Source organism: Chanos chanos, chromosome 9 (genome assembly GCF_902362185.1).
Source record: "Chanos chanos chromosome 9, fChaCha1.1, whole genome shotgun sequence".
Classification (NCBI taxonomy): domain Eukaryota; kingdom Metazoa; phylum Chordata; class Actinopteri; order Gonorynchiformes; family Chanidae; genus Chanos; species Chanos chanos.
The window spans coordinates 11,167,202-11,188,411 of NC_044503.1; the positions used below are offsets into that span (position 1 = coordinate 11,167,202).

At 40.4% G+C, this 21,210-nt stretch overlaps 3 protein-coding genes across 3 annotated transcripts; all 3 read left to right on the forward strand.

The window, feature by feature from the left end:
* The first annotated feature begins 2,541 nt into the window (after positions 1-2,541).
* On the forward strand, positions 2,542-10,286 carry LOC115820382 (5'-nucleotidase domain-containing protein 2-like). The gene is made up of 14 exons (XM_030783947.1): positions 2,542-2,988; positions 3,993-4,177; positions 4,560-4,634; positions 4,778-4,833; positions 5,030-5,123; positions 5,716-5,844; positions 6,915-6,975; positions 7,388-7,490; positions 7,759-7,860; positions 8,057-8,138; positions 8,221-8,307; positions 8,425-8,565; positions 8,835-8,899; positions 9,133-10,286. Exons 1-14 carry the CDS (start codon positions 2,646-2,648, stop codon positions 9,392-9,394), a joined length of 1,785 nt encoding a protein of 594 aa, XP_030639807.1. The 5' UTR covers positions 2,542-2,645; the 3' UTR covers positions 9,395-10,286.
* Positions 10,287-12,059: 1,773 nt separating this feature from the next.
* LOC115821355 (protein FAM107B) lies at positions 12,060-14,154 on the forward strand. The gene is made up of 4 exons (XM_030785182.1): positions 12,060-12,321; positions 12,509-12,626; positions 13,061-13,202; positions 14,038-14,154. The coding sequence occupies exons 1-4, from the start codon at positions 12,060-12,062 to the stop codon at positions 14,152-14,154; spliced, it is 639 nt and encodes a 212-aa protein (XP_030641042.1).
* Positions 14,155-16,465: 2,311 nt separating this feature from the next.
* On the forward strand, positions 16,466-20,080 carry renbp (renin binding protein). The gene is made up of 10 exons (XM_030784953.1): positions 16,466-16,566; positions 17,254-17,329; positions 17,452-17,527; positions 17,920-18,098; positions 18,337-18,561; positions 18,690-18,771; positions 19,039-19,214; positions 19,337-19,468; positions 19,784-19,871; positions 20,004-20,080. The coding sequence occupies exons 1-10, from the start codon at positions 16,466-16,468 to the stop codon at positions 20,078-20,080; spliced, it is 1,212 nt and encodes a 403-aa protein (XP_030640813.1).
* The last annotated feature ends 1,130 nt before the right edge of the window (positions 20,081-21,210 follow it).

A 21,210-nucleotide genomic window follows, 5' to 3' on the forward strand; every position in this document is an offset into this window, starting at 1 on the left:
TTTTTTTCCCCTCATTTCTTCATGTCTTTTCATGTTTTTGATGGTTTTTCAATTTTTCTGAACATGTTTGTGCATTGATGGCTGTGTGTGATTGACGTCTCTCTCACCCTGTTTTTCAGCGATGAAAAGTCTTGCACCCTCCCTCCTCCCTGCTCCAGTGTGTGGAGTCCAGTATTCATGCTGAGTTCATGAAACGCTCCTCCCCTCCTGGCCTGACCCGAGACATCCCGTTCATCTCAGACACACTACTCATGGGACCCCGAAGCATCTTACTCTCTCTCTCTCTCTCAACTCACTCTCTCTCTCTTTCCCTCAGCTCTCTCTCTCTCCCTTTCTTTCTATTTTCTACTCTCTCTCTGTATCTGTTATCCTTTCACTCAGCCTCTCTCTCACTGTCTACTGTCTCACCATCTCATCTTAAAGTTCTCGTTCTTGCATAGTCTTTATTTCTCTTTCGTGTGTGTGTGTTTCTGGACTTTCCTGGTCTCTGTGAGAGACTGAGATTCGTTGGTGTTTTAGGGAAATGAAAGCAGGGGAGGGACACTGTCATTTCATCTGAGGAGGGAAACAAAAGCATTTCATAACTTGCCTTTGATTCCATGCACACTGTGCTGTACCAATTGACATGATCAACTTTTATATTTCTTTTCAAATCTGACCGGTGTGTGAAGGATTTCTCTTGCAGACTGTTTGCATTTTAGCCAAGCTTTTGAGCGGCGTGCTTCCATTTTAAGAACTCACTCTGGTTTGTGTGTGTGTGTGTGTGTGGTTATTTTTTTTTTTTTAAACTAGCCAAGCACGGTTAATTAAATGAAACTGTGCTTTGCTGTCTGCTGGGACAGTCATCAACCAGTGTTTTTGTGTTTCGTGGAAAACACAGAAATAAAGAGACCGGTAGTATCACGTTCCCTCTCTCGCTCTCATCACAGACTCCTACACACACACACGCTGTAAGCTTTATCCCCAAGTCACTGTATCAAAGCTTTCACGCCATCATCTCCCAAATCCTCTTTCCCCCGGAATAAAGAGCACGCCAGTCATCTTGCCCTTGTACAGGGGTCCTTCTACAAAAACCATTCCAGTTTCTTCAACTCTGACTCACCAACGCTGAAGTCGGTCACCATCCACATTGACCTGAGTAACAGTGTGTAAGCTGCTAGCTAGCCCAGACACAACAAAAACTGAATGAATGAACTGATAGGGGAGGGGGGAGAGGGGTTTAAACGTAGGAGATACTTGTGCTGCACATAACGACAACCTAACTGCCAGTGTCCCAAAGCACAACACGGGATCACCAGACCTGTCAAGACCTACTGTCATCTCAGTGAACGCGCGAAATGGACAAAGCCACGTTTCTTTGGAAGTATTGGACGACGTGACGTCGAACTGTTTAGTGAAATGTGTTATGTGGCTACTGGGCTGTGTTAGGAAAAGAAATATGGATCATGGTAACCTCAGATGATATTTAAATGAAAATAGTGCCTTAACTTCTTGGCCAGATTTTGTTTTTGTCTTTTTGTTGTTTTGGGTTTTTTTTGGTTTTTGTTTTTTTTTTTCAAAACTATCTTTGTTCCAGGTACTTAATTCCAATATAAGATCATTTGAAACTTTAGAATTTCTTTGAAATATTACAAAGAATTGTTTGTTTTGGATTTTTTTTTAAATATAACTTATTGTTCCATCCTTTTTTTCCTTTGGCAATCCTTTGCACCCTCTGCTGTGTAAAACCTGTGAATTAGGTGCATGTTGCATGAATCTTGTCCAGATCGTTTATGCTCATGCTCGTGAAAGCCCTCTGCGTGAACTTTGTTAACTCACTATTCTGCAAGATGGAGAGTAACACATGTACAGTTTTATGACCTGTATATCAGTTGTTACTGTTACTGTAACTGACTGTTACTGTTCCTGGTTGTCTTGAAGTTAAGATTTTGGTATTGTGTTCGTTGTGGCTTTTTATAACGATGGGTGTTCAAATTGTCATGGTAAACGTGTAAAAGCTACAGAATTCTGAGTCCACTCGTCACTTGTGCCCATGTAGAAGCAAAAAAAAAAAGCCCCAAAAAATAAGTAACGCCCGGATAAATTCATCTTTATTCTTTTAATTTGTAATCTTTTTTATGTCCTTTTTTTTGTTTATTTTTGTTAACCCTGGAATTTGTTACCTTTTAATAACACGTATTGTGGAACTCTTTAGATATTTTATTTCATTCCTGAACCTATTTGTGAGATGTATTTAGTATAAATAAAGTTATATAATGTTGATTGACCGAGTCCTATATTTGTGGTGATCATTCTTTATATTATGGTGTAATAAGCAAATAATATGGAGTGCTCTGTGTTGGACAACGTGGTTCATTTTCTTATGCATTTGTCTGCCTCTATCATTAGCATGAGCCATTTTAGGAGAAACAGATGCATTTGTGATTTTTCACGTTCGTATTTTCCAGTGATTGCCATTGACAACATAATAATGGTACCACGAGGGCGTGGTCTTTCAGTACAACAAGCATTGCAGACAAACCGCTTCACAGAGAACGCACACTTCCACGAACCGGGCAAAAGGCATTGGTAATGATTATGACGCACCAGGGAAAATTCGTTTAACATTTTTTCTGCGGCACTTGAACCATTCGTGGACATCAAGAATGGCCTTTCAAAGGGTTGGAGTACTCAGTCGTGCGCTTTGGCAAAGTGGTAGCAGGACGCCGCCACTTCAAAGAAAAGTTGAAAACTTTTCCAGTAAATATGTGGTGCCCCGTGCTTCGTGCAGTTGTGAAGTGCAACGTGAAGATGGACATTGTAAGTCGTGTTTACCGCCAGTGGAGCCTCCTAAAACACGTTCCGCCCCGAAGCTCCAAGTTGGAGGCAAGAAACGCACAGAGGAGTCGTCAACAGTTCCAGGACGATCCTACTCATCCACCGCGCTTAAAGTGAACCATAAAACGTACCTGTGGGCACGTTACAATGAGATGAAGCGACTAGTACACGGTATGTGGAGGTCGTTTTAGTAGTATGTTTTTCCAGCTCGTCCAAAAATGTTTATTCGTATGACAAAACAATGAAAATAGAAAATTTAAGAGGAATGTTAAAAAAAATGGCCGGGTGATTTTTTTTATACATAATGCTCGGATTGGAGAGTTATTTGCCTCTGGAAAATGTGGATGTTTGTGTATTCAAACCCCACCATTCTTTTTTTAGCTTCATACTTTATCCTGCCAAGCAGACTGTCAATATTTCATCTGGCACACGGTTCTCCTCTGCTTATCACCACTCTCTTTGCTCATAGGTTTGATACACTGCAACTTCCAGTGTTTACATATATTAGCAGTCCGCTACGTGCATGTGCACACACAGAAAGTGATCATTTGGGAAAGGAAGTCATGTTTTGAGAAACATTGTTGCACCAATATATATACAAGAATAAGTCTGTTATAATCTTGCAGTCTGAACGAACAAACAAACAAACAGTTATGTAAAGAGAGTGAGAGGATTGGCGACGCCACTGCGTGACACTACAGCGCAGCACTGCTGAGCGGTTTCCACTGAAATGTCCCCAGCCACTGTCCCAATTTGCCTGGTTTTATCCCAAAAGCTTTTGGTGACAGATTGGGACAGCGACCATGACCTTTTTCCTTTTTTTTTTTTAATCTGGGTTTGTTTACTCAACTGCCACAATGTGAATAGTCTGGGTAACAAAGGGACAAATGTCCTGCAATCTTTAAAAAAAAAAAAAGGAACTCTATTGATCTTGTTGCTTCAGTCTAATCGATATTATGAAATGTAACGGAACAAGAAGTAAAGTAGGTCCGTAAACTCCCGCTTAAATTACCCTACATTATCAGATGATAGCGATAAGGAAAAACAAAATAATACAAAATATCTTTGTACAAGGTTATTGAAGTTAACGACTATAAAAAGCATGTGTGCTTTTTTCCCCCCGCTTGTCACCTGTTCCAGCCCTCACTCTTGTTTGTTCTCTTTCCTTTATACAGATCTTATACCTCCGGGTGTCTGCAACCTGCTAAATTCCTCTACCATCTATGCCAACAATGAAGTGAGCCTCGATGAGGTGGACATATACGGCTTTGATTATGACTACACTCTAGCCTTGTATTCCAATGCCCTTGATGCGAAGATCTACACCACTGCACGGGACTTCCTCATCCAGCATTTTAAGGTGGACGTTGGATTATGCACACAATTACGCAGAAGTGATCTATAAAATATGCTAGCATTTCAGCATTTTCACAGTCTCTCTGCCGTGATTTATAGCGTTTATAGCGAAGAAATCTTTTGAATGGATTTTTCAAAAAAGAGCAGATGAATAAACTGCATTTTGCAGCTGAGGATATGACATGACTGTGATTTCATAATGTTTTGTGAAATATGCAGTTGGTAAAAAAAGAAGAAGAAAAAAGGGGAAACAATGAACTACTCCTTACAAATATTCTCATGCTACTCATATTAGTGATTAATTTCGTATTGAATTTTAATAATAATAATAGTCATGAGTCAGTGCATCAGTGTCTCCAGGACTGACAATATTTTTTGTCTGTCAGTACCCAGAGGGCATCAGTAAGTACGACTACATCCCCAACTTTGCAATCCGTGGTCTTCACTATGATATTCAGAAGGTAAAGCAGTAACATATTAACTTTATATCAATACTATAAAAAACACCAATGTTATAAGAACAACCAGTGTTATATATATTATGCAAAATTGATGTTATAAAAACAATGAATCTATGAAACTTGATTTTTGTTTTCTCTTAAAGGGACTTCTGATGAAGATAGATGCTTTCCACTACATTCAGCTGGGAACAGTGTACAGGTCAGTGCTGTTAACAAAGTCAACCCTCGCCTTATGGATTTTACAGTATCACATCCTCTTTACCTTTATCTGTATTGTTATTTCCTCTCATTACCTTTATTAACAAACGTACCAGAATAATTTTGGCACTTTCTCAGGCACTTTCTCAGACTCTTTGCAGATTTTCTCACCGTATTTTTCATAATAATTTCTCTAGGGGTTTGAAAGCTGTTCCTGATGAAGAGGTCTTACAGCTCTACGACGGAACACATCATGTCCCTCTGCACCAAGTCAGCGGCTTCTACGGAAAGGTCTGTCGTTTACGGGGGTTTCGGATAGTAATGCTCGAACTTGTGTGATTAGATAGCTGGAGGATCTTATTTTGCTCATAGTAACGGTAACCAACTTGGGAAGTGGATATAACAACTCATTGTATAAGCACATGTGCAAAAGGGATTTTGGGGGGATTAGAGGAAGCTCAGGAAGGTTTTGTGCTTGACTGCACAGATTTAACATCAGTGGGTTGAAAATTTATTGATGTAACTTCACAGTGGCGTTGTGGCATTGACGTAGATGTTAAGCCAGTTAGTAGTCTGCTACTATGCCTTGCGCACAAATTCTTTCCGTTCTCAGGAGAGCCCCCCCACTAAGGGCTGTCTCACTTCTGCACCCACAGAATGAAGCAAACAATTTGGCCCTCGGGCATCCAGAAATGTGTAAAAGTTTATTAGGATATTTAAGCAAACAAGGTGATACAGTGCCCTGTTACGGAAGATGGGCATGTTTAGAAAAGATTGCTTAAGAGGTTTCAGATAAATCCTGCGCAAAAATGGCAAGAATATTAAGTTCGTCAGGTTTTTATGGAAATATCTTTTATCCAAACATTTTTATTTGTTGCTCTAGGGACCCAGTGTGAAGCAGTTCATGGACGTCTTCTCTCTTGCCGAAATGACCCTCTTGGCAGTCGCCAATGATTTCTTCACCTCGAACGATATCGAGTATGATCCCGTGCACCTCTACAGGGATGTTTCTGTGAGTACAGTTCTGCCCTCACAACACACTGGGCTTCTGCTGCTCCAGTTTCCGTGTTCTCATGGATCAAATGTTCTGTTCCCCTACCGCCTTGTGGGCCATTATGCAAGGGAGACCGCTCTCCTCTCTCTGGGCTCTAATTTCCTGTCTCTAGCAGAGAGAAGGATGACTTACTACTATTCTCACACTATACAAAGGCTTTTCTCATTAGTCTGTCCGAGTAAAAGGATCTCTGAGCTCAGTTTGACTGTCTCTGGTTACTCAGCTTATCAAGTGCCAAAGGAATCCTCCGTTTTTTGTTTTTTTTTAAATCAACTTTCACTTATTGGGGAAACTGAACCACTGTTCGTTGGATTTTGAAAACTGGTTTAATCCAGAGATGCTAAACTAATGCTCTAATTGCTCATTTAGAAAGTTATTAAGCTTGAGAATATCACACTATGTGAAGTGTGATGATGTGTTCATTCAGCCATTAATTGCAAGTGTCATAACAGTATTGAAGAAGTACATCTGCTCTGAAACGTGAAAGCTGATGTATGATTAGGTATTGACTTTAAAGATGTCTTAATGGTCTGAATTCTAGAGACCAAGAGCCTGTGAGGTCATCTCATGACTAGAAAAGAAATTCCAGTGGATGCATTGTTCTGACTGGTTTCTTGCCAAATCACACATTTTACAAAAGGTTCGGCTCACTTGAGCAGTGTTCCCAGCAGTCAGCTTTGCTTGCTCCTGGGAAAGTATGTTAGTTCCAAAGTTAGTGTTGACATGGCAATCAATTTTGTGTGGGTTTTTTTCCATGCCTCTCCTTCTTTTTGAGGGTTTGTGGGCTTGAACCACAATGTTAGTGTTGTCGCCAGTCACTACTCCTAAATATTATTGTGCGTGTGTGCGCGTGTGCGCATGTATGTGTGTGTGTATAGCTTTACAGTTACATGTGTCAAACTGCAAAACTACATATTCCCAACATACCAGAAAACAGAAATGAGAAAAGACAGTAATCTGAGTCCGTAGCAGTCAGAATATCTCTGTTCAGCTGAAAACAAAACTCTTTTTTCTTGTGTCTTCTGCAGGAAGCAATTGGAATGGTTCACATCAAAGGCTACATGTACAAATGGATTATGCAAGACCTAGGTAAGCATGAAATCCACTTAAAACGCACATCCCTGCGGCAGATGACTCTTGCGTAATCATTCGATGGGTTCTGACCCGTCTGGTCCGAATCCTGTCCTGTATGCAGCGCGAAACCCTTCCCGCATTTGTTCTCTGGGTATATTCATCTGGGGTTTTTGAAAACTGCTCTGGTATCAAAGATAGCATTAAGACTTTAGGGTGACTACTCCATGGGATTCAGTACCTCAAATGGTACATTTTTAGAGTGGGTTTTTTCCCCATGGGATAGTTTCTTGTTTAAATAAGCAACTTTAACTATGCTGTTGACACAGCATCTTCTGATTACGATCCTTTAGACGTTTTTCCGTCATCTGTTCATTACTCATAACTTCTTAACGTCATCTCTTCATCGTGCCTTCTCCTTTTTTCTCAGAGAAGTACATCCTCAGTGGGGAGGAGACATATGCCGTTCTTCACCGGCTAGTCAGCCACGGCAAGAAACTTTTCCTCATTACCAACAGTCCCTTCAGCTTTGTGTGAGTGTTTCCTAATCTTATGCCCTCTGCCATTCTGTGACTCATTATGGCTTTGTCTTCAGCTGAAGGGCTGGAAATTTGACCTCATTCCATTTTTCTAGAGAACTAAATTGACTTTTAGACATTCTTGTCTCCTGGGAGCTCATCACACCTGTGTAATGTACACATTAGCTTCATACGCAGTTTTAATGGTTAGATGGAGCGATGAGTGTGGTGTGCTCTTGTTTAGATGTTGAGATAAAATGGCTTTTGAATTCCTATGTTTCAGGGATAAAGGAATGAGGTACATGGTGGGAAAAGACTGGAGAGACTTCTTTGATGTTGTTATTGTTCAAGCAGATAAGCCTCATTTCTTCAATGACTGTGTCAAGTAAGTCACCCCCCCCAACCCACTTCTAACCCAGAATTTTATTGATGAGTAAGATTCTGGCATGAGATTGTAATGTGAATCATTTATTAAATACAGTCGAGCTCTGATTTTCTCCTCTCTCAAAAAAGAAACTTCCTAAGTGGAAACAGCAGAGGAATGCCAGTTCAATGTTATTTTATTGCGTCTCTTCTCGTAGACCGTTCAGACGCTTGGATAACAATGGTGATCTTCAGTGGGACAAGATTACTAGTTTGGACAAAGGGCAAGTCTACAAACAAGTAAGTGTAGTTTTTTTCTCTCTCTCTGTTTCTCTGAAAATGAAAGTGTGCTAACAGTTAGTTTTCCCCTCATTTGTTTTAGGGGAACCTCTACGACTTTCTCAGACTCACAGGCTGGAGGGGATCAAAGGTGCTTTACTTTGGAGATCATCTCTACAGCGACCTGGCGGTAACGCTCCACTCCGATCCTCTCCTCTCGTCCATATTCTTACTGCACGCCTTTGAATTTTAAACACGCACATGCACGACATGACTGGAATATGAAATGGAAATTTTTCTCCTCCAGGACCTGATGCTGCGACACGGATGGCGCACTGGAGCCATCGTGCCTGAACTGGAACTGGAGACCAAAGTGGTGAATACAGAGCAGTACGCACAGAGCCTGACCTGGATGCAGGCCCTCACTGGACTACTGGAGCGCATGCAGGTGGGACGGCTATGTCGCCAAAGAAACGTTAGCTACAGTTTGTGTTCTTGAGGGGAAAGTTTCAGCAAGCTAGTTTTATCAGGGTAGTTTTCCTCGTTCAAAATGCTGACTGTCTCCCTATAATGTGACTGTGTTTCAGTTTCAGATAACCTACTCAAAATATGTATTAGTGCAGTTGTCAGTAAAAGACATATTTTCGGCGAAATTGTAGACCAAGTTAAATTTAATCACTTCCTCTTCTTGTGTGTACTTTACCCATTATCATCCAGATGCACAGAGATGCGGCGTCCAGAGAGGTACTGCAGGACTGGATGAAAGAGAGGGAGGAACTCCGGTGAGACTCACCTAATTGTCTTGAAAATGCAGGCCATTATTAAAGTTATGACTGAGATGTTATGAAGTGGACACCAAGATGCCATATATGATGTGACCTGTTTCACGTACCTTGTTGACAGACCGAATTATTCACAGTGTGCCCCTTTGTCATGCACTATACCTGCACAAACAAACCATTCGGTCTCTCTGTTTACCTTTTTTTTTTTTTTCCCTTCCCTCCTCTTAAAACAGAGCCAAGACTAAGAACCTCTTCAACCCTCACTTCGGCAGTATTTTCCGCACTTGTCACAATCCCACGTATTTCTCTCGCCGCCTGTGTCGCTTCTCGGACCTCTACATGGCGTCTCTCAGCTGCCTGCTGAACTATGACCTCTCCTACACCTTCTACCCACGTCGCACGCCCCTGCAGCATGAGGCTCCGCTGTGGATGGACCAGCTGTGCACGGGGTGCATGAAGACCCCGTTCCTGGAGGAAATGGCTCACATTCGTTAATATATAGTCAATTACTGACCAGTCACAGACTAGACCTGACCCTCTGTTGGGACGCACAAGCACACATACACGTATGTTTGCCAAGTTCCTGTGTTGATGATAAGACTGATGTGTATTAGATAATAAAGACATTACGTTATGTCGATAACCTTGAATGCTCAATTAAAATGAGCATCTTAACCTGTCTCATGCTGGAGGTGGGGCAGATATTAAGAACCATTTAAGTGATCAGATTGCGGTTTTCCCATTTTTTTGATGCCGATTTGATAAAACTAGTCATATTGCTGCTGACTGTTTTGTTAGGGGCAAAGCTAAACTGTGGAGTGAGACTGCAAGGATTAATAATACCTTTTTCATCTCAATCGCCGAAAGAAACAAGACACAATTCTTAGATTTTTAACTAAACTGAGTCATTTTCTACCAAGCCTTGACTAAGGTCAGTGGAAAATCTGGATCTTGAAGACCATGGATTTGTTGTTTTGGATACAAAATAACGTCAACATGCACAAGACTCATCTCTTTCCGTAGAGATTAGTGTGGAAACGCCTTAGTTGGACCAAGATCATTTTAGGTTTTCTCTGTTCCTCCACACTCTAGTTCTATGTCTGACTCCATGAGTTAAAATGGAATTAGAGTTTTATTAGGAAGAAATGGAACTAATATGTTATAGATTCCTAGTTTGTAGCATTCACATTCCCACTGTCCTTGTAAAATAACAGAAACTTGTGTATTGCTATATCAGGTAAACCTTGTTGTTAAATCATTTGTTATACAAGCATACCATGTTTTAATTTAATTAGTGCAGTTCTCTATTAGATCGTGTGTATAGCTAACATTAGTAATTGTCACTGATTGTCTCTCCTGTTGCAGATCAATAAAGACCACTAATGAAGTTATGGGGTTTAATGCTTTTTGATCTTAACGTCACAAGTTTGATAGGCTTTCCTTTCTGATAGTCCTGTTTATTCAGTGAACATTAGTTCTCCAATTTACTGATTGCATAAAAGATTTTTGTGTTGTCCATCCTGATTAGAGTCCTGCCTCTAAAAAGCATCATCAGGTCGGCCTAAGCCTTAAACTGTGCATCCACACTGTCTCAGTATCAAAATGTCCTTTACCAATCCACTTGAGTCTGGAAACACTCAGTAGTCGAGATGTTTTTCTTTGGGGGGGGGGGGGGGGGGGGGTGCCCACTGAAAGTCTTATTTTAAAGGGCAGCGAAGAGCGAGCCGACATTACGCACTTTGAAAGATATCGTCCCTCAGTGAATCATATCACTGCAGAGGCTGAGGGGAAGATACAAAGTGCTAAGAGGAGACGGAGTGCCACATCAAGAGCATGTGATCTGCACGTCTCCTGCAAGTGACATTCATTTTTGTGCCCAGTGCCTCTAGCCAACCCGCTAAAAGCTGAAAAGAGAGAAAACGGAGCCAATTCTCAGGACGCAGTAGAAGGACTTTGTCACAAAGTGCATCTGTGTATTGAGAAAGAACAATGGGAATGCCTCAATATTTTTTTAAGCAGCAGCTGACTAAATGTAATTACAAAATTTTGTTTTGTAAAATCCTGTGTGTGTGTGTGTGTGTCACGAAGACGAGATCAATATGAGCTGTAAGAGCAGTCAAGCTATGCTCGAACAACAACCCTATTAGGAGTCCTGTGTCCTTTGCAAAGTGTAAATATGTAGTAAGGGAGGGAACCCGTCCATCGAGTGAACAGATACTCTACTGCCCTCTTGTGGTCAGTAAAGAAACCCACCCGGTGGTTACTAGGACGAAGAGATAAGCGTTCACCTGTCTCAGGTGTCAGGCAGGTTGTATCATTGTCCGTGTGTCGTAAATGTGATAGCACCACTGCAGAGTCTCCAGAGGGAAGCTTGCTCATGGAGGAGTGACACAGTTTTGGTAAGTCACAGATAAAGATGATTTGTGTTTAGGACAGTTTTTTGTGTGTGTGTGTGTGTGTGAGTGTGTGAAAATAGAGATCTCTTTTTATCTTCTGTCTTTATCACATCAGAGCTGATTCTACTGAAACAGTACAATACATGATTCGTTGTTTCATAGTCTATAGAAGTAACAAAGGAGCGTCATGCATAGCATCTTCAGTTTGTTCTAGAGTTTTCTGACTAGTCTTCCAAACATTTTATATACTTCATGGAGCTGTCATGTACTATGCTTTAGTAATGTTTGTAGAGATTATGTAATCTCATCTATTCATTGTACAAAGTATCTGAGTGTGATGTGTGTGTATGCATTTGAGTGACATTGTGAATAGTAGTTCAGTTCTGTGCACAACTGTGTGTAACTACATAATAAGGAATGGGTTGACTTTTGGATATGTACTAATACTGATAGCTGTTACTTTTATGAACACTGTATATCACATAAATCTCCTTACTGTTCTTCTTTATTCAATTTAGATTATACTGGAATGTTATTTCGCTGTTCTCTGTTCAGTGATACCGTACTTTTACTTTCATACAAATAACAACAAGCAAAATAAATCGTTGGTCGGAACGTGGTATTTGATCAGCAGTTAAATAATAAATTCCCACTTAAGTGAAACTCAATCTCTCTCCTTCTCTCACTCTTTTTGCGCTTTTGATGGCTGCCCCTCCCCCAACCCCCTCCCCCCCCCCCCACCTGGCCTCCCGCAGTCTCCCAGCATGCAGCAGGAGCTGTGGCTGAGGGCCAAATCTCAGGTGCTCTCTTCCCTGAAACCTGTGTGTGCCATGCGGGCCGCTGCCTCTCAGTCTCTCCCCGTACGGTCCTCCGAGCATGACCCGCAGACTGCAGCGTCGAACAGTCATGTCCTTACACAACCTCACTCCCCCAACTCAGTACGTCCATCGCACGTCAGGACAAGAGCATCCAACAAGACGCTTGCCTTTAATAACGGAACTGCTTACCTCCATGGTCACAACAGAGGTTTGTCAGTTATCAAATTATTTCATTTCTAAATATCAAATGCATAATCATAGTTTTTTTTTGTTTATGTCTGTGTTCTACTCAGTGCTTATCAATAACCGTTAAAAAGAGTAAAATGCTATAGAGAGATTACAAGATAATTAGCAAGACTGCGTGAATTCAGTTCTCAAACTTATTTGCATTACAGAACATGTCATTAAACATGATGTCAGCAACAGCACCTTACCAGAGAAAGCACACAATCCCATAAAGGCATCTCGAAGCCACCAGGAACTTCATAAAGAACTTCTTTTGGCTCATAAAAAGTAAGAGGACTATAGGCCTAACTGTCAATGATGATTATGTTTTCCCTTAAACACCTACTTCTTATTGCTTTGGCTTTATGATGTCTTACAACGCGATAACATGAAATAGACCTGATTTTGACGAGGTCAACGGCCAAATCATACCTCATTTCAGAAGAATGTGCCCTTTTATAAATCGCTGGGCCCGTGAAGAGAAGTATGTAAAAGATTAATGAGTCTCTCTCTTTCTCTCCCATCTTTTGTGTCAGTCCAGCGTGCGTAGACACACGCTGACTGAAATTATACACCCTTACGCATTAGCATTACCCTACTTTTAAAGCTATGCTCCATACCACTGTAGAAACCCATACTTGACTGAATGTGCTTACAGTACGGCCAGCAGTGAACTGAGCTCTGATCCTTGTGTCTGCGCTTTCTCTGTTTGGGGAGGGCAGGGGACTGGTGATGTGCTGTAAGCCAGAACTGCAGGTGGTTCTGGAGAGGCGTAAGAGAGAGCAAACGGAGAGAGAGGAAGGAGAGCAGAACAGGAGTCCCCTGGAGCAGGTTTTCCTCAAACGCCAGCAGAAGAACCAGGAGGTGATGGGTGTTGTTTGATCTCGTTTCCAGTGGCGATGTGCGCACGGTGGAGCTTGCAAAGATTTTACTGCTACTTTGGCTGATTTTAGAGAACGTCGCGTCTTATATTTGAAAAAGCCTGAATGACATAAAACTTTACTGTACTGTACTGTACTATACTGTACGTTTGCTAAAATCTGGCAGCAGATTTGAATCAATAGTAGCCATGTTGTCACCTTTGCTCTGTATCAGAAATAGATGAGTGCATGATCAGGTGGTCTGGCAATTCTCTTTACATTTCTTCAATCACAAGATGGTTACATCGACCAATAATTACATAAATGGTTAAATAAGACTTGGATAGCTTATACTTAGATTAATACAAAGCATAAAAAGAAGATGCAGAGTTTACTTGAGCTCCCGTCTTCAAACTCCTCAGGCCTTGAATAAACTACACTCTGAGGGTCAATAAACATGAATGGTGCAATAAAGGGAACAGAACAATAAAGAAAAAACCAAGGTGTCTGCAATTCTGAATGTAGAATAAAAGCATTTATTTGAAGCTGAAGTCTAGTGGCATTAAAACAACAATAAGGCTTTGAACAGGTATAACATATATGCTTTGGTAATTACGTAAGAGCAGTGAGTGTCAGTGGGTTAGCTTTCAGAAAACTCGCAGACATGGGAACAATTTCAGAATTTTAGTTTCAGGAATTGTCAATGTATTCAGAGGAGAACACGAATGACACACAAGTTGGAAAATAAACACTTTGAAATACATATTGAAATACATATTCCTTTGAAATACATATTCCTGTAATTTGAGCAGTAAAACTAAATTTATCATCTTTTCCAGAAGGAAAAGGAGCACGAGGAGAAAGTTCGCGAGGAGGCTCAGCTCCTGGAATTTGTGCGTGTCAGACAGAACCTGAAGAAAGTCCACTCGGCTCTGCACAAGAATGCAAACTCATGATCCCCCAAGGAGGACGGTTTCTTAGTGATTGACGAATGGACGCAAGATCTAAAGCACCGACACAATCAGCTATATGGAACTGAACTCAAAAGAGGCGCATAAGCATACAAAGAGAGGTCGTTTTATATGCCTAACAGTCCTGAAAATTCTGTTAGACCACACAGCATTTTTTGTTGTTGTTGCTATTATTATTATTAATGTAGACTACCATGTTTGAGTCCATTCTATTGATACTCATCAAAACATATCCTTTGAATTCAGACGTAATAACCTGAAACACTCCATACTGCTTAACTAGAAACGTTGCGTACCTTGTCAGTATTGTTGTCTTTCAGTTTTGAACTCAGATTTCGGTGTAAGTGGTGGCAGGCCTTTTTTATAATTGTCGTACTAGTTGAATGACTATTAGAGTAGTAAACATTAGACACCACTTCATGAAGTAGGATGAACGTGGTTTATTTTAACAGATCACGAATGTGCAGTTGTCTTTATGCCTCATGCTTGGTCTTAAAAATCTGTAAGTTTACAGTATTCTGTTACTGAATCCTTTTAAAATGTTTTTAAACATTAGTCTGATTTTATTTATTTGTCTGTTGCATGTGTTACTCATTTCATATTGTTGGTGGAACAGTTTCATAAAGTAAGTGTATAAACTTTTTAAAACGTAATGCATATGTATCTTGTTTTAAGTGGAGAGCATAGCACCATCTCTGATCATACTGGCAGAAATATTACAACGATAGCTTGGTTCGGTAACATAGTTTGTCGTAACAAAAAAACAGAACAAAACACATAATTACCCCTTTGGCTGTGGATTTCATATGGGTAATCTGAGTTGTTAAATGATTTCTCACTGGAATAACAGAAATATATGCCCTAACAACAAGAACCAAATAGGCTGGATTTCAAAACACAGCTAAATTATGACCTCTCATTTGGTACCGTGTGACGATGCAAAATTTGCTACTTTGGTGATATTACAAAAATATCTCGTATTTCACTCGATTTTATTCAACATACTCTGCGACAGACCATGTCTAAATACGTGAAATATAATGTTGTTGAGCTATTTACGGGATAACGTTTGAATAACGGTATCTCACAAAATGCACAACACTGACGCTGTTCCGACATGTACCAACACGCCTATTTTATTCCTCAACCACATCTGATTGGTTAAGATGAGAAACTGTCTGACAAATGACTTAAGGAAACTACAGTAAACACATGACCAGTTAACAGGATGATGGTCATATGATCTACCGTTTTGTTTAGCTCCTGCAAAAATTTTGGAAGTGATAACGGCCGGAAAACAGTGATTTGTGCTGATAAATGTACATTCGTTTTGTTTCGCGCAATATCGAAGCACGAGAAAGCACAAAGAGCCCCTCCTTGGCAGAAAAGTAAGTGTCAGTGAATTGTTACAAAACATCGCAATACTTTTTGAATTGTTGCATGTATGTGTAAATACTAAATATCTGTGTCGCTGGCTTATTGCTTCTGCAGTACTGTCGAAAATGTATTAAAAAGGGCATCTCTTCTTTAAAACAAAACGGAAAATGAGATTTAGGAAATGCAGAAGTAGAGAGAACAGGCATATACAGTATATGTGCACTGGAGCTTATAAGGGTTTGGTACGAATAAGGTTCACTTAGTGTCTGTTAAGCATTAAACCCAAGCAAATTAAACTCCATTATCTAGATGAACCACCAGGTGTCTCCTTCATGTTTACTAAGACTTGACCATCTGTCGCAGACTTCCTCTGTTTTAGACAGGCTGTGAGAAATAGGGAGTATTCCTATGGAGTGTGGTCATTTTGTGTTTGTTAAATATGTACCTTTGGATGGAGTATATTTTGAAGACAGCATAGTTTTGGGTTTTTTTCACTTGCTCTTTATTTTATCCTTGCCTTGTGACTGACATGTTTAAAGCGATGGCATTTCAAGTATAGACATATTGATTTATTGATTTTGTGCAAAATCTAAAATGATTAGATAAACACAGGTTGCTCTTTTTTCTGCTTCATTCAACTGCCTCAGTTGACCTTTCATGCTTTGTCTTGTTTGAAATGGGAACTGCTTGTGTCATTTTAATTTCTCCTGATGTTTTCTTTTCTTTCTTTCTTTTTCTTTCTTGAATAACACTTCACATGTGCTGTTTTTTTGCAGTTAGCTATCTCAGTGTTTTAAAAGCCGATAGTCTTTACTCAAAGCAGGAGATGTCACCAATTTTGTATTCTCAAACTGATGGATTTTTTTCTAAAATAACCGATATGTGTAACCCTGAAATGGCATTGTTGTTTAAAGGCACAATGACGGCAGCGAAGTTGGAGCAGTATCGAGAGAGAATTCGGACTGAGCTGGACAGAGTTGTGGAATTCTGGCTGAAATATTCTCATGACAAACAATATGGGTGAAATAATTTGAACTTAACGTATATCTCCAAAGAACATCCTTCTTAATGCCCTCTTGCTTTCATAACAGTGGTCTCCTGACTTTTTTCAATGCTCAGTTAAGCTTTAACATATTTATGCCAACAAAAGCACCATATAGCTCACTAATACTAATTAAAATGATATTAATCCACGTGCTTTCTTTGGATTTATACTCTGTTTGTTACCTGTGAAATTTTGCATGAACAAGAGGGAAAATGAACTTTTGGAAAGACACCTGGTATTAGAAGCTGTGTCTTGTAGTCATATTGAGTCTTCAGGCAGGCAGACTGAAATCAGAAGTTTAATCTCTCATCTGTAAGATTTAATGTCTGTATTTCCAGAATAGGTCACTGGTGTTAAGAGCCCAGAGTTTCTCTTGACCCAAACAAAGCATTATGACTCCCAAACTTTGGTCTTGTTCACTTGAATATATAAAAAAAGTTCCCCTTCACAGTGATGATTTCAGTTCTATGTGCATGTATGTGTGTGTGTGTGTGTGTGTGTGTGTGTGTGTCTTTGATTTGTCCAAGTTTAATGTATTTTTTTAAAAAATACTCTTCACATGTAAATAATAAGTTATTTCAACACACACCTGTAAAATATAACCATGCATTATCGGTTTAACTTATTAACCAGTTATTGTTTTAATTTCATTCCCTTTGCAGCGGTTTCTTCACTTGCATTGCTGAAGATGGAAAGATCTATGATGAACTCAAATATGTATGGTTGCAAGGGAGGCAGGTAAAAGAAGACTGTGACTTTCTAAAAGAATAAAACTTTCTAAAAGGACTAAAGACCAGCTTTGGTCATTGTGCATAACTGTCTGTGTCTCCGTTTCTGATGAACCGTGTGTAATCCTACAGGTGTGGATGTACTGTCGTCTGTACCGAACAATGGAGAGGTTTCGCAGGCCTGAGATTCTTGATGCTGCTAAATTAGGTCTGAGTCATTTTATCATTTTTCATTAGTCCATGTGATTTTTTTTTTTTACCACGTCTCACAGCAAAGTCTAATCAGATAACTGTAGCATTTCAACACAATGTGTAATCTGTACATTTTAATATCAGAAATTGTTTTGTTATTGAGACTCATTTAATACGATAATGATGTTTCAAAGACAGAGTCTGGAAGAGAAAGTACAGTATCATGTCTCCTGCTTCCAGTTTTTATGTTTTGGCACAACAGGCTCCGTGTCTGGGTTATCTGTCCAAAATTCCTGAGGCGCTGCGAAGACGCTGTATCTGATATTTCATTTTAATTCAAGTGTGACTAATGACTTAATAAGCCAGTTGACTGAAGTCTGTTGGGTATTTCTCGATTTGGCCTGTCAGGCGGAGCTTTCTTACAGAAGTTTGCCCGTGCTCCGACCCCGGGCGGCACAGAGAAATGCGCTTTCTGTTTGACGAGGGACGGCCGGGCGGTGAAGGTCCAGAGAACCATCTTCAGTGAGTGTTTCTACGTCATGGCCATGGACGAACTGGCCAGAGTCACAGGAGACAAAGACATGCAGGTAAGACACAAAAGCCTTTACTATGCTATTTAACTATTCTCACCTACCGGTCACAGCCTATAAAACAAGCTGAATGAACTAATTCATTACTATGGTGAATACGGTCAATTTAATGCATTAATATGTGTTCGTGTTGGTTTATAACGGACACATTTTTTACGATCCCAGCAGGTTAGAGTAAATAAATCTGCATAGCCGATGTCTATGTAAAAACACTTTAACGGTGTGTCCCTGGCAGGCAGATGCTGTGAAGATGATGGATCAGCTGGTGCACTGGGTCAGAGTCGACCCGTCGGGTCTGGGTCGACCGCAGCTGCCTGGCGACTCTCCAGTCAACAGCATGGCTGTACCCATGATGCTCCTGTGCTTGGTGGACCAGCTGATAGAAGGCAGATCAGAAATGATGGAGAAGTACAGTGAAGTGGGTGACTGGTGCGTAAAGCAGATTCTCCAGCATGTTCAGGTGAGCCTGCGCTGTAGTGATGAGGGTATATTGTACTGGTCCAGAGGAGAGGCGAATGTCACTGTGTACTGGCATATGAGGATAGCGGAGGTAAAAATGCGTTTTGTTTGCTTTGTATCATACCTCAGAGAGATGGAGCTGCTATTCTGGAAAATGTCACGCCGGATGGAAAAGAACTACCCGGTTGTCAGGGACGACAGCAAAACCCAGGTTACTGGTTACAATGGCGGTCTTAATCTACCTGACATTTCCACTGGATGTTTTCATTTACGCTGTCTACCGCAAGATTCCCAACATGACATTCTCCCGTGTATCTGTATACCTGTTTAACATTGAAACTACCAAAAAAAGGGGGTTACAGGCCAGAGAACTGGCCAACAAATACCATTTAATATTCAGCAATACCATTTAATATTCAGCATTACACGGCATATGAAGCCGTCCTCTTTCCTGACCTTTGAGGTGTCTTTGTTACAGGCCATGCCTTGGAGGCTGGTTGGTTTCTGCTTCAGTATGCTAAACAGAAAGGAGATGCACAGCTGCAGAAAGAAGCCATTGAAAAATTCATCGAAGTGCCATTCCATGCAGGCTGGGACAAGGAGCACGGAGGACTTTTCTACTTTCTGGATGCGGATGGTTATTGTCCCACCCAGGTTGTGTTTAGTCTCTTATTGCGCATTTGCATTGGTGAGATCCAGATACTTTTTTGATTGTGGTGCCAGAATAGATCACACAGTCTAAAGTTATCTGCCCCCCCTCCCTCACATGGACACAGCTGGAGTGGAGCATGAAGCTGTGGTGGCCACACTGCGAGGCTCTCATAGCCTACCTGATGGCCTACAGTCAGACCAATGAGCCGCTTCTGCTGAGCAGGTTCAGCCAGGTGTACGACTACACCTTCAGTCATGTGAGCTGGATTCACTGTTATTATAATAAATACACAGCTTGTTGGCTATTCACTGTTATTATACCAAAAACACAGAATGTTGGCTATTCATTGTTGATATACTAAAGACAGAATGTTGGCTATTCACTGTTGATATACCAGAGACACAGTGTTGGCAATTCACTGTTGATATACCAAAGACAGAATGTTGGCTATTCACTGTTGATATACCAAAGACAGAATGTTGGCTATTCACTGTTGATATACCAGAATGTTGGCTAGTCACTGTAATGTCCTGTTTTCACATGCTTCCGTTCTCTCTGACTCTACGAGCAGTTCCCTGATCCAGAACATGGCGAGTGGTTTGGTTATCTGAGCCAACAGGGAAATGTGGTGCTGGATTTCAAAGGAGGACCCTTCAAAGGTGAGCTATCTCAAAGATACAGAGCTCCTTCACTGGCAACAGATGAAAGATAAAACGAGTGGACTACTTCAGTCTAACGTCGCGCCTCGAGATGAAAGCAAAAGATCGTTTTGTAAACTGTCTCTCTTCCAGGCTTTTTCCATGTTCCACGCTGCCTGTACATTTGTGAGAAGCTGCTGGACGGCCTTCTTGAAAAACAGGATTCCTGAAAGCCATGGCAACGAGAACTGCAGTATTGTTTCATGTAACTGCCTATGAGGTGGACATCGTTAATGAAAATACATCAGAGAACCCGTCTTTATGGGGAGTGAAATGCCATGTTATGACACTTCATGTTGTGTAAACAAGAAGGGAAAAAACGTCAGATGTTGTCAGTTTTTGACAGTTTCAACACTGCAGTATTGCCAATCTTAAGATGTAAGCCTAATGACTGTAGTTTATCATAATGATTATACGAGGGACCCAACAATAGAAAAGAGGACTATTTTTTCTTTTTTTTGCTCAAAAAGCTAATGTCTGTGGATGCACCTGTTGAACTGACTTTACAGATCAGACATGTACTGTTGTTCAGCAACGTAATTAAATTCCAGTGTTTATTTTCATGATGAATATGAATATACAATCCATTTCATCTCATGTCATCCTGGGAGCATTTTTTCACCTATGTCACTTTACTTGATAAAGTTGTTTACATGTTAATTTTAACAAATTGTGGTCAGTAAATATTTCCATGATCTGTCTCATCTAATAATGTGATGTTAATGTGAGATTTTTATAAACAGCTCTTACATTGCCAATTAAAAAAAATCTTCTTTATTGTCTTATGGCGTCTATAGGTATAACTACTAGTTGTTTACTGCAAGGCCTTTCATATTTGGGACATATTGAATACACATTTAATCCTCTAAATCATAAAAAGACAACAGCTACCTGTTGTATAGTCTGGATATATGTTAACTGCAGGTAAGATGAGCAGGTAGGAGAATCCAAACATTATTTTGATGTTCCTGGGGACAAATGCGACTCGAAAACAACTTCTTTCCCCCCCCCAAATTGGAGATGCGGTGGAAAAACATTTAAAATTTCATGTATGTAGAAAATGGCTACTATCCAAATGTGGTAGAGCATCCATGTTGCATATTCTACATCCCAGGCCAGTCAGGTTGGTTTGTCCCTCACTCCGTGTCAACCAGAGACTGATTACTGCAACAGTGCTTTTCTCTCTCTCTCTTTTCCTTATCCCCTACTACTGATTTATGACAGGAACAAAGGACAAGTACAAATGAGATTCCTAAAACAATTCTAAATTTTTATTTTCTAACAAGAGTGAAAAGAAACA